Raw genomic sequence first — 13,990 nt, forward strand, 5'->3', positions numbered from 1 at the left:
TGGCCAAATGCTGGTTCTTTGAGATAAATTTCTAGACAAAGTGATCAGAAATAAGACACAAATTGCCAACATCTGGAACAAGAAAAGGAAAACCACTATAGATCCCAGAGATACTAAAAGGATAATAAGGAAATATTAGAAGCCACTTTCTGCTAAAAAATTCAACAACTGAAATGAACAGAATGATTTCTTTAAAGGACAGACTACTAAAGTTCATTCGAGAAGAATCAATAACCTGAACAGATGTAGAAAAGACATTCAAAAAAACAACATTCATTCATGAGTGAAAACAAAAAACACAGCAAACTAGGAATACAAGGGAACTTCAACAACTTGATAAAGGGCATCTACAAGACACCTGTAGTTAACATCATGCTTAATGGTGAAAACTGAATGCTGTCCCCCAGAGACCAGGAATAAGACAAGAATGTCTGTTCTCATACCCATTCAACATCACAAATAAAAATAATTAAGCATACACTTGAAAAGGAGGAAATAGCAATGTCTCTCTGCAGAGGACATGACTGTCTAGAGATAATTCCAGAGTCTAACAAAAAACTTTCCAGAATAAGTGACTTCTGCAAGGTTGCAAAAGATGTCAATACATGTATTTTTAAAATAATATTTCTATATCTCAATAGTGAACAACCAGTAATTAAAACTGTAAAGTTCCATTTAACACTAAAAATAAGAAATGCTTAGTTATCCTAAGGTATTTGCTACACTTATAATGAGTATGTGTTAAGATCTATGTGCTAAAGACTATAAAACACCAATGAAATAAAAGAAGACCTACATTAACAGAGAGACAAACCATGTTCATGGATTGGAAGACTCAATACTCTTGTCAGTTCTGCCCTATTTGTTCTATAGATTCAGTGCAATCCCATCAAAACGTGAAAAGTGGGACATTTTTAGAAAATGGCAGGTTAATTTCTAAAATTTTATTGCAAGACAAAGGAACAAAGGTGGAAAATAATTTTAAGATTTATTATGACTATTATAATCAAGATGGTATGAGAAAGGACAAATGTACAGATCAAAGGAACAGAATCCTGACAAAGCAATTCATTGGAGAAAAAAAAATGTTTTCTCAATAAATGATGGCAAGATCTACTGGATATCCACATGCAAAACAATGAACTTCAATCAGTATCTTGCACCAGACATGAAAATTAACTCAAGATGGATCACAGATTGAGCGGGGAAAAAATCACAAGCACTTATTCAATAAAGGACTTGTAGCTGAAAAAGAGAAATGAGTTCTCAAAAGTGAATAATGAGAAAACAAACCATCCAATTTTTTTAATGGTTAAAAGATTTGAACACTTTACCGAAGAAGACATAGAGGTGGCATAAGCACATCAAAAGATGCTTAATACCCTTAGTCACCCGGGAAATGCAATTTAAGACCACCATGAAATACCACTGCACACTGATCAGACTACAATTTAATAAACAACCAACAACACCAAGTGTTGACAGAAAGCAGATCTGGAACTTTCACCCACTGATAGTAAGGATGAAAAATGGCACAGCCATTTGGAAAAGAGCTTGGTAGTTTCTTACAAAGTTAAAAATACACCTACTGTGTGACCCAGCAATCCTACTCCCAATTATTGAGTCACATGAAATTAAAACTTACACTCACAAAAACCTAGTACACAAATGATCCCAGTGTCTTAATTGCCAAGAAACGTAAACTATCTAAATGCCCTTCAGATGATAAGTGAACGAACAAACTGTAGAACATGCATACAATGGAATACTATTAGAAACTAGAAAGGAGTGAACTACTGGTAGATGACACTCAAATACACTATGTCAGTGAAAGAAGCCAGACTCAAAAGGCTAACCTGTGTCTGATTACATGATGTTCTGGAAAAGGCGAAACTACAGTGACAAAGGAAAAAAATCGGTGGTTGTCATGGACTAGAGGAGAGGGAATGACTATAAGGAGCATGTAGAAATCTGGATGGAAGATAGAATTGTTCTATATCTTGATTGTAGTTACATAACTAGATGTATTTGTCAAAAGTCAAAGAACTATACACTAAAAAGGCTGAATTTTACTGCATGTAAATGATACCTTAAATAAAACTGCATATATTTAGTTTTCCCGTCCAGCAACATGTTACATATGTCTCTACACTTAAGACTTCAAAAATGTTTAGCAATATAAGAAATACTGCCTTATATTTGGGTTCTACCTATTTTTGTTCACTGCTAACATTTACTGGAGAAGACCCTGATGCTTGGAAAGATTGAAGACAAAAAAAGAAGGGGTCAACAAAAGATAAGATGCTTAGACAGCATCACTGACTCAATGGACATGAATTTGAGCAAACTCCAGGAGATAGTGAAGGCCAGGGAAGCCTGGCATGCTGCAGCCCGTGGGGTCGCAAAGAGGCAGACACGACTTAGCAACTGAACAACAACAACAATATTTATTTTTGGCTAGAGGATAAGCACATCTTTAAACTTATCACTCAGTCAAATCAGTTTCGCCCCCTCACTAGCCCTTTCACCTCTGATGCTCGTACTCTCTTAGTTGTCTTCATAGCCCTTATCACATTATGTCTTCATTTTTTGATATCCTCAATGAGATAACAAATCTCTAACACAAGTCACTAGAAGGGTTTTCCTACATTTTAGTTTCTCAGAGTAAGGAGAATTACTGTTTCCCACTGTCTGTATTTCCACATTATAAGAATCAATACATAGATTCAAGGCAACTATAATTCATTATAAAACATTCTTTTGCCTGACATAAAAATAATGCCCATTGTCGGTTTCTGCTTTGACTTCTACTTTAGACCTGGGATGATTTAACTGGTGCTTTCTTTTTGTACTCATTTGGCTGAGGAAATGCTCATCATTGCACTGCTATTATTTTTCTACTTGGAGACATCTCTCTTGTAAGGGGCATATGATTATATTACGCTCTGCTATTTATAGGGGGTTAAACGTATATTTACTGCTGTAGTTGGTGTTACCTGTTTTTTGACCTTTCAAACCCTTCCTTGATGTTCCTTTTAAAAGATGGTTTGTTTTCCTTGCTTTTCTTTCTCCTAACGGAGTTTTTTTGGTTTCGAGGCATGCGGGATCCCACTTCCCCGACCAGGGATTGAACCCTCACGCCTTATATTGGAAGGTGAAGTCTTCAACCACTGAATCGCCAGAAGTGAAGTGAAGTAAAAGTCGCTCAGTCATGCCCAAGTTTTTGCAATCCCATGAACTGTACAGTCCATGGAATTCTCCAGGCCAGACAGAATACTGGAGTGGGTAGCCTTTTGTCCCTAATCTACATGTAAAGGTTCACATTTTGATGTATATCAATCCTAGTCTTAAAATACTTATTGGAGAGAGGGGTTGGTACATGTGATTATTATTATTATACTAGCACATCACTCGGTGTATCAGACATAGTTTCAAGATGGCCGCTCAGGATTCCACTATAGAAATGAGCCATCCATTAAGTACTTACTGGTAGAACAACTGGTTATCTTCAGTGTCTCACAGGAAGCTGTGTCCGACTCTTTGTCCTATGGACTGTAGCCCGCCAAGCTCCTCTGTCCATGGGACTCTCCAGGCATGAATATTGGAGTGGGTTGCCATGTCCTCCTTCAGGGGATCTTCCCAACCCAGGGATTGAACCCGTGTCTCTTACGTCTCCTGCACTGGCAGGCAGGTTCTTTACCACTAGCGCCTCCTGGGAAGCCCTGTCAGGAAGCTACTGGATGTTATTCTCCATCCAAAATACAGCATGTGGGACCCATAAATTAAGAAAGACAGAAAGACAACCAAGGAAAGAAGCAAGGGATTTCCAGGGTGCAGGCGAAGGCAAGTCTGAAGGGCGCCGAGCACAGATCGGAGGACAGAGGGTCCGGGAGGGACGGCTCTGGGGGAGGAGACCCTGATCACTTACTTGATACACGTCTCTGTACTGAAAGAAGACTGCAGTTCTGTCAAATCAATGTTGGTCACTGCAAAACGACTTTGTTCCCCACAAAACAGGAAAATTACTAACCCCAGAGAAAACAGCAAATTGTGTAAGAAGAGAAATGCGATCACAGGAGAAACAGTTTACATGCTGAATGCTACTAAAATGCCAAAAAATGTTGACTTAACTTCAACCAGGAAGATGGGGGGAATGTAGTTAAAAACTCTTTTTTCATAGTAGGAAGTCTATAGAAAACAACAGAAGTTCAAAAGGAAAAAAAAAAAAAAGATTATCATAAGCCTGTTACTCATAAATACATACAAACACAAGACAAAACAGACAAAATGACTTCCTCTCAAGAGGAAATCCAGAACGGGCAAGGGGAGAACAGGTATTTGTTTTCTTTATCAATAACGTAAGCCTTGTTGTGGGCTTCCCAGGTGGCTCAGTGGTGAAGAAGCCGCCTGCCAATGTAGGTTGGATCCCTGGTCTGGGAAGATCTCCTGGAGTAGGAAATGGCAACTCACTCTAGCATTCTCACCTGGGAAATCCCATGGACAGAGGAGCCTGGCAGAGGCCGCAGAGTCGGATGGAACTTAGTGACTAAACAACAGTAACAATTCCCGCTGTACTGTGTGTTTTATTGTTTAACTATCTTTATGCATTATTTTTTAATAAAGAGTAAAAAGTAAGCATTCAAAGTCCTTAGTTTCTGATCTTGATGTTATCCAGACTATTCTGCATTGTCTAATGGTCTAAAACCATTGAGATAACACAGGAATTATTTAGTCCTTGAGACTGGAGAGACTTCACTGCTAAAATTATTTGGGCCTCATGTCTTTGGGACATAAAGGTAAATGTCTCACAACCTTTACCATTTCTCCCACTGGCACTGTTCAGAGTTTTCCACCTTATTTCAAGGCGTTTTTGTCTCTGTTTATAGTGTTATAAAACCTTTATCCTTTCTGGTGATTCTCTCTTCTTAGTCACACTTGCCAAACACTTGTCTGTTTTATGGTCTTTCAGTGGAACCAGTTCAAGTTTTACTTAACTTTATGTTTTTCTTCTTATTTAGGTTCATTTCATGCTGTACTATTTTGTTTAAATCGAGGTATAACTGATACATAACATTATATTAGTTTCAAGTGTACAACACAATGATTCAATATTTGTATGTACTGTGAAATGATCACCACAGTTACATCTTAAGTTAACATCCAGGCTGTATTTTTAAAGGATTTGTGTGTGTGTGTGTGTGTGTGTGTGTGTGTGAAATGAAACACTGAAAACCTCATGAGATGAAAAACTCAGTAAATTATCATAAAGTTGCCTTTTATCTACCTTGTGAGTAAAAGGTTTGTGTATAAATTTTTTACTAATAAAAATATTTATAACTATGAATTACTTCTTAAAGCAGTTTTTGCCATAAGCCATCAGTTTTTTACACATGATATTTTGTTGTGATTAATGTCTAAAGAATCTGTAATAGCAGTTTTTACTTCTTTTACCAAAAAGCCGTATGGACGAATGGTTAGCAGCAGAAACAGTAAGAAGTCATTAAGCAGCACTTGTACCAAACAGGTGGAAATCTGTAAATACCTTGTCTTACTGCACTGTGGTAGGAGAATGTGGCCTGATCTGAGATTTTAAATGGTGATTTAACATCAAAATTACAAGTTGAGGTTGCAAACCTTCTTTCTGATTGATGGGCAGTAGTCCTGTATGTAGTTTTCAATTCAAGGTTGCTAAATTGTGTTGATCACATTCTTTATGTTCTTTTCCCCCCTACTTATCTTAAATTCTAAGAGGAGCACATTAAAGCTCCCCCTCTAATTATGGGTCACATTTCCTTTGTATTTCCAACAGTGACCCAACATCAGTGATGCAAATGTAAGTACTGCCTGACTCTCCTAGAGGATTACATCACACTGTTTCTCACTTAAATCTCCAATCTCTGCTCCCTCCTCACTCTCAGCTGAGACCCTGCTTCGTGTTTCCCTGAGAGCACAGGAGCAAGCGTTTTCACAAGTTCTACCCAATGACTGGCAGATGCTTCCAGGAAATCTGGCTGTGAAGGGAAGGAAAGGATGGAAGAGAGAACTTTCTAAAGTAACGGAGAAAACTTCAGGACGTTTAATGCTAACATTAAGAACCCGTACAAAGGGAGGCAGAAGACAATGGACACTGTGAGCTTCCTGAGACGGATCCTGGGAGAGATGTGACAGGCATCAGAGGTGAAGGAGGTGGAAGACTGGCCTCGGACAGGAGTGGGTACAAGAGAGGATGGTTTGTAACTGTGGCTCAGGAGACTGGGGCACTTCCACTCCGCTGGCGTCTAACTTCTCCATGGAACAGGGGAAGGAAAGGGGGAGGAAAGCAGGGACCATGACTGCAGTGGGCAGAGGCCTGAGGCAGACATTAGGGAGAGTGAGATTATAACCTTACCAGACAATCAAGGAAGGATTAACAAGGGTGTTCTGTGTGGAATCTCACACAATTACAGGAGTACTGATTCAATTGTATGAAGAGAACTCCAGAGGCATCAGCAACCCAAGTAAGAGCATTAAAAAAAGACAAACACCTTGATTGATCTGGGGCGAGAATTTTGCCAATCAAGTATAACTTCCCTGGTGGTCCAGTGGCTAAGACTCCATGTTCCTAATGTAGGGCACCTGGGTTCCCTGGTCGGGGAACTGGACCCACATGCCACAACTGAAAGATCCCATGTGTCCCAACTAAGACCTTGTGCAGCCAAATAAATAAATATATATATATATTTTTAAAAGTATAACAAAAGAGCAAAGGGACAGGTATAGGATACTGACAAAGATGGCTGAAATGATACTATGAAATCCAAACTATATGAGGAAGAAACTTAAGGCAGTACTGATAATACACAGGGGAAAAGCAGAACAACACATGGACCCTGAGATCTAAACAGTCAAAGAACACAGTCAGGAGACTTGCTGACTGAACTGCCAAGACGGAAGGATTTTGCAATAGAATTTCTGAAATACTATTTGAAAAATAAGGTCATTTCAGAAGGTGGCAAAGTCTAGGGTGTCAGCAGTATAAGTGAGAAGAGAAGAAGATTAAGGATCTGCGAGATCGAGGGGTTGGCTGCTAACGAGAAACTAGGAAGTAACACAGGGCTATGTCAGGCCTTGAGGCAGAGAAGAAATGACATGTCGGGGGCCAGACCAACCAAATAATGAGGTGAGGAGGAGGGATGAGGGGGCCCCAGAAGAAAGATGCTACAGTGATGAGGGCAGGCAGAGGAGGGGCAGCATGTTCAAGGAGTGAAGAGTAGTTAACGGGTCAGCAGACCCCCTGGGAGTAAAGACAGTGACCTCGCCTCCCAGTGCACAGGGTCTAAGTGCAGGAGCCACTGCAGGGGAAAGCCAGGTTTCAGTTAAAGCCCGGAGGGAAAGAAAACATTCGATGCAGACGCTCAATAGGTAGGGAGGTTTGCACATCACAGAGTGGGAGTTACCTAAGGCAAAATGAAAAGAAAGCTTTATGGAAACAAAGATGTGGCTGGGAAAACTGAAGGCCAAGGAGATGTGGATTTCATTCTAAGAATCCAGGGAGAGAGCAGAATCTCAGATCCTAGATATTCACGGTGGCTCCGGCAACTACTGTCACAGCAGAACTTGCCTTTAGGTGTGTCTAGGTCAACAGGTCGGTAGCAGTGAGGGCTGCTGCTGAATGGAAGCTTGCTGGGGTGGATGGCCATGAGGGGGCATCAGGGTCCAAGGAGGAGGAGTGACACCCAGGGAGCCCGGGGTGTCGGTAGTCTTTGGGCCCCTCGCATGGTTCTGTACCAGGCACAGGTCTCAGAATTGCTGGGTTCAACTTCTAACTCATAGGACTGCAAGTGCGAAGTCTGAGCCCATTGACTCCATGGGGATCACATGACTGTGGCCTGTCCACACCACGCTACATGAGACCCAGCACGGGTCTCCTTCCAGGATCCCTGCCTGGCACTCAGAGAGCCCTCTCTGTCTCAAGACTCAAGTCTTTCTTCAGCTCTGGTCAACTCTTTCAAAACTATCACTTCTTTCTTGGCTCTTGAGAGCCACAGAGTTTTGATTATACTGGCCTGTGGTAGAGTTCAAAAGTACAGGAAAACTAGACGCTTTTAAACATAAAAACTAACATGATGCATTTATGAAGCAACAAGCATACTTACTGACTGCCTATTGAAAACAGCCGTGTTACCCAGCCTAACCTTAAGAATTCACAATTTTCCTACAATAAACATCTATTACTTTTCTTTTAATCTTTAAAAGAAAAAAAAAAAAAAAACCCAAAACTTAAAGTCCTCTGTAGAGAAGACGGAGATAGGGCTTTCCTGGTGGCTCAGTGGTAAAGAATCCGCCTGCCAGTGCAGGAGATCTGGGTTCGATCCCCGGTCTGGGAAGATCCCATGTGCCGGGCAACTAAGCCTGCATACCACAATGACTAAGCCTGTACTCTAGAACTCGGGAACTGCAACTACTGAGTCTGAGTGCTACTGAAGCCCGCACACCTAGAGCCTGTGCTCTGCAACAAGAGAAGCCACTGCAGAAAGAAGCCCACACGTTGCAACATAGAGGAGCCCCCACCTGCCACAACGAGAGAAAAACCTGTGCAGCAACGAAGACCTGGCACAGACAAAAAATAATTTTTAAAAAAAGGTAAAAAAAAAAAAAAAGACAAGGCTGAGACATTAAAAAAACAAAAACAAAAACCCAGGCTACATTTAAGAAACTCTGAGTATTCGGCATTGTAAACATTTCCAGTTACCTTGAAGCATGCATCTGTAAGCAGATTCTGATATAGCGTAGATGTGTGGAGGCATCTCGTGACGCTTCTTCCCTCTGTACATTTCAATAATATTCTCAGAGTAAATTGGAAGGTTCTTGTAAGGATTTATGACTACACAGAAGAGTCCAGAGTAGGTCTAGAACAGATAAAAATAAGATACAGTATTAAAGACTACTGCATGTATCAGGTAGGGTCCAATCAGGAGACAAACCACACACTAATGTGAACAGAGGATCTTTATCATTTGCATAATTAATCTATCCCTGAAATTAAATCTAGCCCGTAACGGGCAATTCCAAACCACAAGCGGTTCTCCCACAGATGCGATTGCTAAATGGTACTTCCTTAGATTCAATTCCCTCATCTGTCAAATGGAAATAATAATAAATGCTTCATGGCTTTACAGGGTCATTATTCAAACAGCATGTCATTTGCTTTTTCAAATTTATTCTCTCGAAAAGTGTACAAGGTATGAAAAGTCCATTACAGTGGTTTCAGATTCCACGCTGCAATTCATCTTCAAGAAAATACTCATGGTCAAATTTGGGTATAATATCAATGATATTTTTTGGAAAATATAGATTTTTTTCATAAAAATAATTTATGTCAACTTGTTACAGGTTTATTTTTAAATGAGGTGATAAACATTTAAAATATTTAATTTCTAAACACAGTAGATGTCATTAAAAATAATTCACATAAACAGCTCTTTGGAGGCCCTCAATAATTTTTGAGAGTCACAAGTCTAAGAAGATAAAAACCCTCCTCATCAGTAGGGTAATCATTACTCAGAATTAATAGTAGGGGCATTTTTGCCTTCGTTTTTTTTTTGTTAAATTCACACAGAATGATTTCTGAGAACTGACTCTGGGAATTATGGAAAAACAAGAGCGGTTAGGACTGCTGCCAGACTCTCTGGTCCTGGCGGGGCTGAACGCACCTCAGCTGCACTGGAAACCAGACCCTTTACTTTGGGTGATTCTAAGTCTAAAGGTGAGAGGACCCTAGAAAAGGCTGAAGACCGATGATGCTCGTCCCCTCATGGAGCACGGAGGGGCTTCTAACCATCAGCTGAAACCCTTGAAAGGCTGAAACCCTTGACAGTGGCCACCAGGGGGCACTGTTGAGATCACGCTGCTCTGAATACGGCAGTTAATGATGCTGAAAGGAAACGCTGCGGGGTGGGGGTGGGGAGTTGAAGTGATCAGAACCACCCCTCTAGCTGTTCTTTATCTTTGCTTCCCTCCCAACACAAGATGGAATGCACTTCCTACCTAGATTAGTGCTTGGGAATAAAACAAAAGGCCAGCAAGGGCTCTGCCTGAGCTCACCGATTTGGCCTGACTTCTGAACTGACCAGATGGACACCCTCCCCCTTTGCCCGAGGCCACAGTAATTACCTGCCCCTCCTTAGCTGACCGCTGGGTCTGCAGCCGCTGGCTTTCTCACGTCCAGCATCACACTCCAAGATGCAGGGCTGGCTCTCAGCCCTTGCACCCAACACCCTGACACCTTTCACCAACACGTCTCTAGTCTGACTAGCCCAGCCTCTCTCTGCCACCCACAGGACAAAAAGGAAACAAGAGATGATTAAAAAACAGATTTTATTAATGGCGAGAAAACTAAGAGGCAACCTTAACATTTAAATTTTTTTACTGAGTTTTATTTACACACAGTAAATTTGACAAATCATATCTACATCTCAATGAATTCTAATATATAAACATTTTTTTATTCAAAAATGAGATGATATCTCTATCATGAAGTTACACTGCACTTTCATTTGTAAGAGGCAAATAATTGCAGACTAGCCCAAAATGAGAACAAGAACTCAAAGGAAGTTAAAATGTGCAAATTCAGTTTAACATCCCATAGCATGTACAGTATGCTAACAGATCCTAACAATGACATTTGTAATCAGAAATCATTCCATCATGTGTGTCTACCATGTGGTGGAGGCTTTTCTGAGAACTAGGATTACAGATGAGTAAGTCTCACAAATATGATTAAGTCATCAAAAAACAAGATGGAATAATCATCAGTATTTTATGCTTGCCAAAGAGGAGCAGTGACAGAGGTTTAAGTGAAGATACTAAACTGAGGTGCTTAAAGAGCTATACTTCTATCTCGAAATTAGCTCAAATGCTGGGCTCCTGCATTAACTGATCACTGCACTTTGGTCTTCCCCAAGTCACATGGAAGAAGAGCGATGGGGATGTTAAAATCGTCTCTCTGGGGGCCACAAGTTCAAAGTAGGCTTCATTACTGTTTGAATACACACACAAGATGTTAAGCACCTTTAAGAACGATACACTCTAGGGATGAACACAATAAAGATACACTAAACAAGACACAATAATATAAGGTATTAAAAAGAGTGATACAAAAAGAAAAAAATGCACAGGTCTTTGCAGTAGAGAAAACTCTGGAGCAGAACAAGCAACAAGCCTATGGCCACCTTGTCAGAAACAGTAAAGCCAGGTGCAAAGTCCAGGCCCAGAGGGTCACTGATATTCTTTTTAAAGACAACTAGAAAAAATAAATAAATAAAGACAACTAGGTCAAAACGAAGGATAAAGGAATTCCTATTAAAACAGTAAGCCTGGGAGGGTACACCGGGGCAGAGTGAAGGGTAGTGTGGCTGACAATGATCTGTTCTGTGGAAGGTGAGAGGGAAGACCCTAGACAGGCAAATGGCAGCACTGAGATTCTGTTTTCTCCAGGTGATTAGGTATCTGGGGCTCTGGAGAGAAGTGTGATGGAAGGGAAGAGGCATTCCTCACACAGTATAAATCTGGCAGCCACATGGAGGAGAGCCTGAAGAGGCAAGAGGTGGAAAGCAGAAGGTGGAGGTGTCTCCAGGCACAGTAACAGGCCTGCAGGAGAGAAAAGCAAGACAAAAATGGAGCAGCGGACACTTTCCTGGTGGTCCAGTGATTAAGACTCAGTGCTCCCAACACAGGGGGCACAGGTTCGATCCCTGGTCGAGAAACTAAGATCCCATATGCCGCATGACATGGTCAAAAATAAATAAATTAATTTTTTAAAAAAGAGCAGAAATGAGTCATGAAGAAAGTAGACTAAAAACTCAACAGCACTCAGAACTCTGACTAGAGAAATCCATTCAACGCGTGTGTTAAAGTTGACTCCAAGGTCACCAAGTTTCAGAGAATGGAAAAGTTATGGGTGGATAGGAAAAATCATTTGACTTGTGGGGAAAGATAATGAATCCCTCTTCAACATACTAAGACTGCGGCATGTTAAAAGGAGATTCATTACAATAGGGGAGCCCAGGAGAATGAATACCTAGTGAATAGTCAGAAACACTGAAATCCTAAAGTCATGAGAACATTTTGAAAAACTGCAAAGGCTTGAAGAAGCTGGTACACACTTTAGGACAGCAAGTAACAGTTATTAAGGTGAAGGGGGTGGCAGGAGATGAAATGGTTAGATAGCATCACTGACTCAACGGACACGAATCTGAGCAAACTCCAGGAGATGGTAAAGGACAGGAAAGCCTGGTGTGCTGCAGTCCTTGGGGTCGCAGAGAATCAGACAGGACTTACTGACTGAACAACAACCAAAAAGAGACATACAAAATACTAGCACACGAAAAAGACTCATTAATTTTTCAGCACCCTATGCTGCTGAGCTGGAGATGGACAGAAGCCTGGCATGCTGCAGTCCATGGGGTCACAAAGAGTTGGACATGACTGAGCAACTGAACTGAACTGATGCTGCTTTTATGCCTCCAGGCTTCTTCTCTATATGCTGATCACTCTGCTTAGAACATCCATCTTCTATCCAGTATTGGGAAATGTTACTCATCCTTTAGGGCTGGGCCTCAGTTTAAGAAAGCAGGGATACACATATACATTATTGCTTTGAAGGATTACAGAACCAGAAAACTAAGGCAGGTAGAGATGCCAGTGCAACGGAGCAGATACGACAGTCTCCTATTAGAGACAGGGCACTGAACTGGGAGCATCACACAAACCTCCACCCCAACCACAGCCCTCAGAATAAATCATACATCCACCTGAGAGGAAAGGAAGAGAAGAAAGAACAATTAACTCACACCATCTGCAAACACCACACCTGGATGAAATTCACATGTGGCTTAGTGGAAAAGAACCCGCCTGCCAATGTGGAGACTCAGGTTCGATCCGTGGGGCAGGAAGATCCCCTGGAGAAGGAAATGGCAACCCACTCCAGTACTCTTGCCTGGGAAATCCCATGGACAGAGGATCCTGGAGGGCTACAGCCCATGGGGTCAGAAAACTTACCAACTTACAACACAGCACAATTTAAAAAACAACAACAACAACAACCCTACATAATGAGGGAAAGTTCATCATCCAGAATATTCAGAGAGAGAAATGACCTCTGGACATTCTCTAAAAATAAGTGCAAGAAAACTTGAAGAAATAGGTTTATGGCTACAACAGAATGGAGTATTATGTGGACTCTTAAGAAAGACACAACAAAGGTAGATAATAGAAGAAAAAGGAGGTAGAGAGATAAAAATAATTTGACAAATATGAAAGCTAAATTGAATAAATTAAAGATGAATATGAAGAGCACAGAAAAGATTATTAAATATTAATCATTATTGCTCCTTAGGGGGGAAAAAAAACCAAAATTCTATAAAAAGAACAATAATCAAAAATAAACTTGAAGAAAACTGTGTGTGTGTGGGAGAGGGGCAGGTAATACACAGTGAGTTAATAAAGAATTCATCAAGCCAATACACATAGAAGGAATGACATTAAATTATCACCATTTGGCTTCCTAATGAAATGATGGATCAGGACAGTGCCCATCATAGGCACTAAAACCCTTCGGGAAGGGCAGACACTCCTAAAACAGGAATCAGGCTGACAAAGCCCAAACTGACTCACTGACCCATCTCAGCATCGTGAAGTGAGACAGCCAGCATCCTGTGCCTCTGGAATCCGAATGTGATCAAGCCTCTGCATCCAGCTTACAGGAGGCACCAGGGGAATGCAATCAACAGAATCCAGACTATGGGAAACTATACATCACAACAGACCTTGTTTCTTTAAAAAAAAAAAGCCACCCAGGAGGAGGGTAAACATCCCAGGCCTTCAGCTGGGACCCTAACTGGTGTACCCTGAGAGGTCAGAGGGTACCAGAAATAGACCAGCCCAAAGCAGGGAGGGAGCGAGGTAAACCCCCCGAGCAACTGGTTCCCCTTGATCTAACTGCCTGCCCAGA

At 41.1% G+C, this 13,990-nt stretch overlaps 1 protein-coding gene across 1 annotated transcript in view; it reads right to left on the bottom strand.

The window, feature by feature from the left end:
* Positions 1-13,990, bottom strand: part of MYH10 (myosin heavy chain 10) — a 120,541-nt gene that overhangs the window by 89,453 nt on the left and 17,098 nt on the right. The window contains exon 3 of the mRNA XM_061143457.1: positions 8,732-8,888. Coding sequence (XP_060999440.1) covers positions 8,732-8,888 — 157 coding nt within the window. The remainder of the gene's footprint in view (positions 1-8,731; positions 8,889-13,990) is intronic.

Source organism: Dama dama, chromosome 5 (assembly GCF_033118175.1).
Source record: "Dama dama isolate Ldn47 chromosome 5, ASM3311817v1, whole genome shotgun sequence".
Lineage (NCBI taxonomy): Eukaryota > Metazoa > Chordata > Mammalia > Artiodactyla > Cervidae > Dama > Dama dama.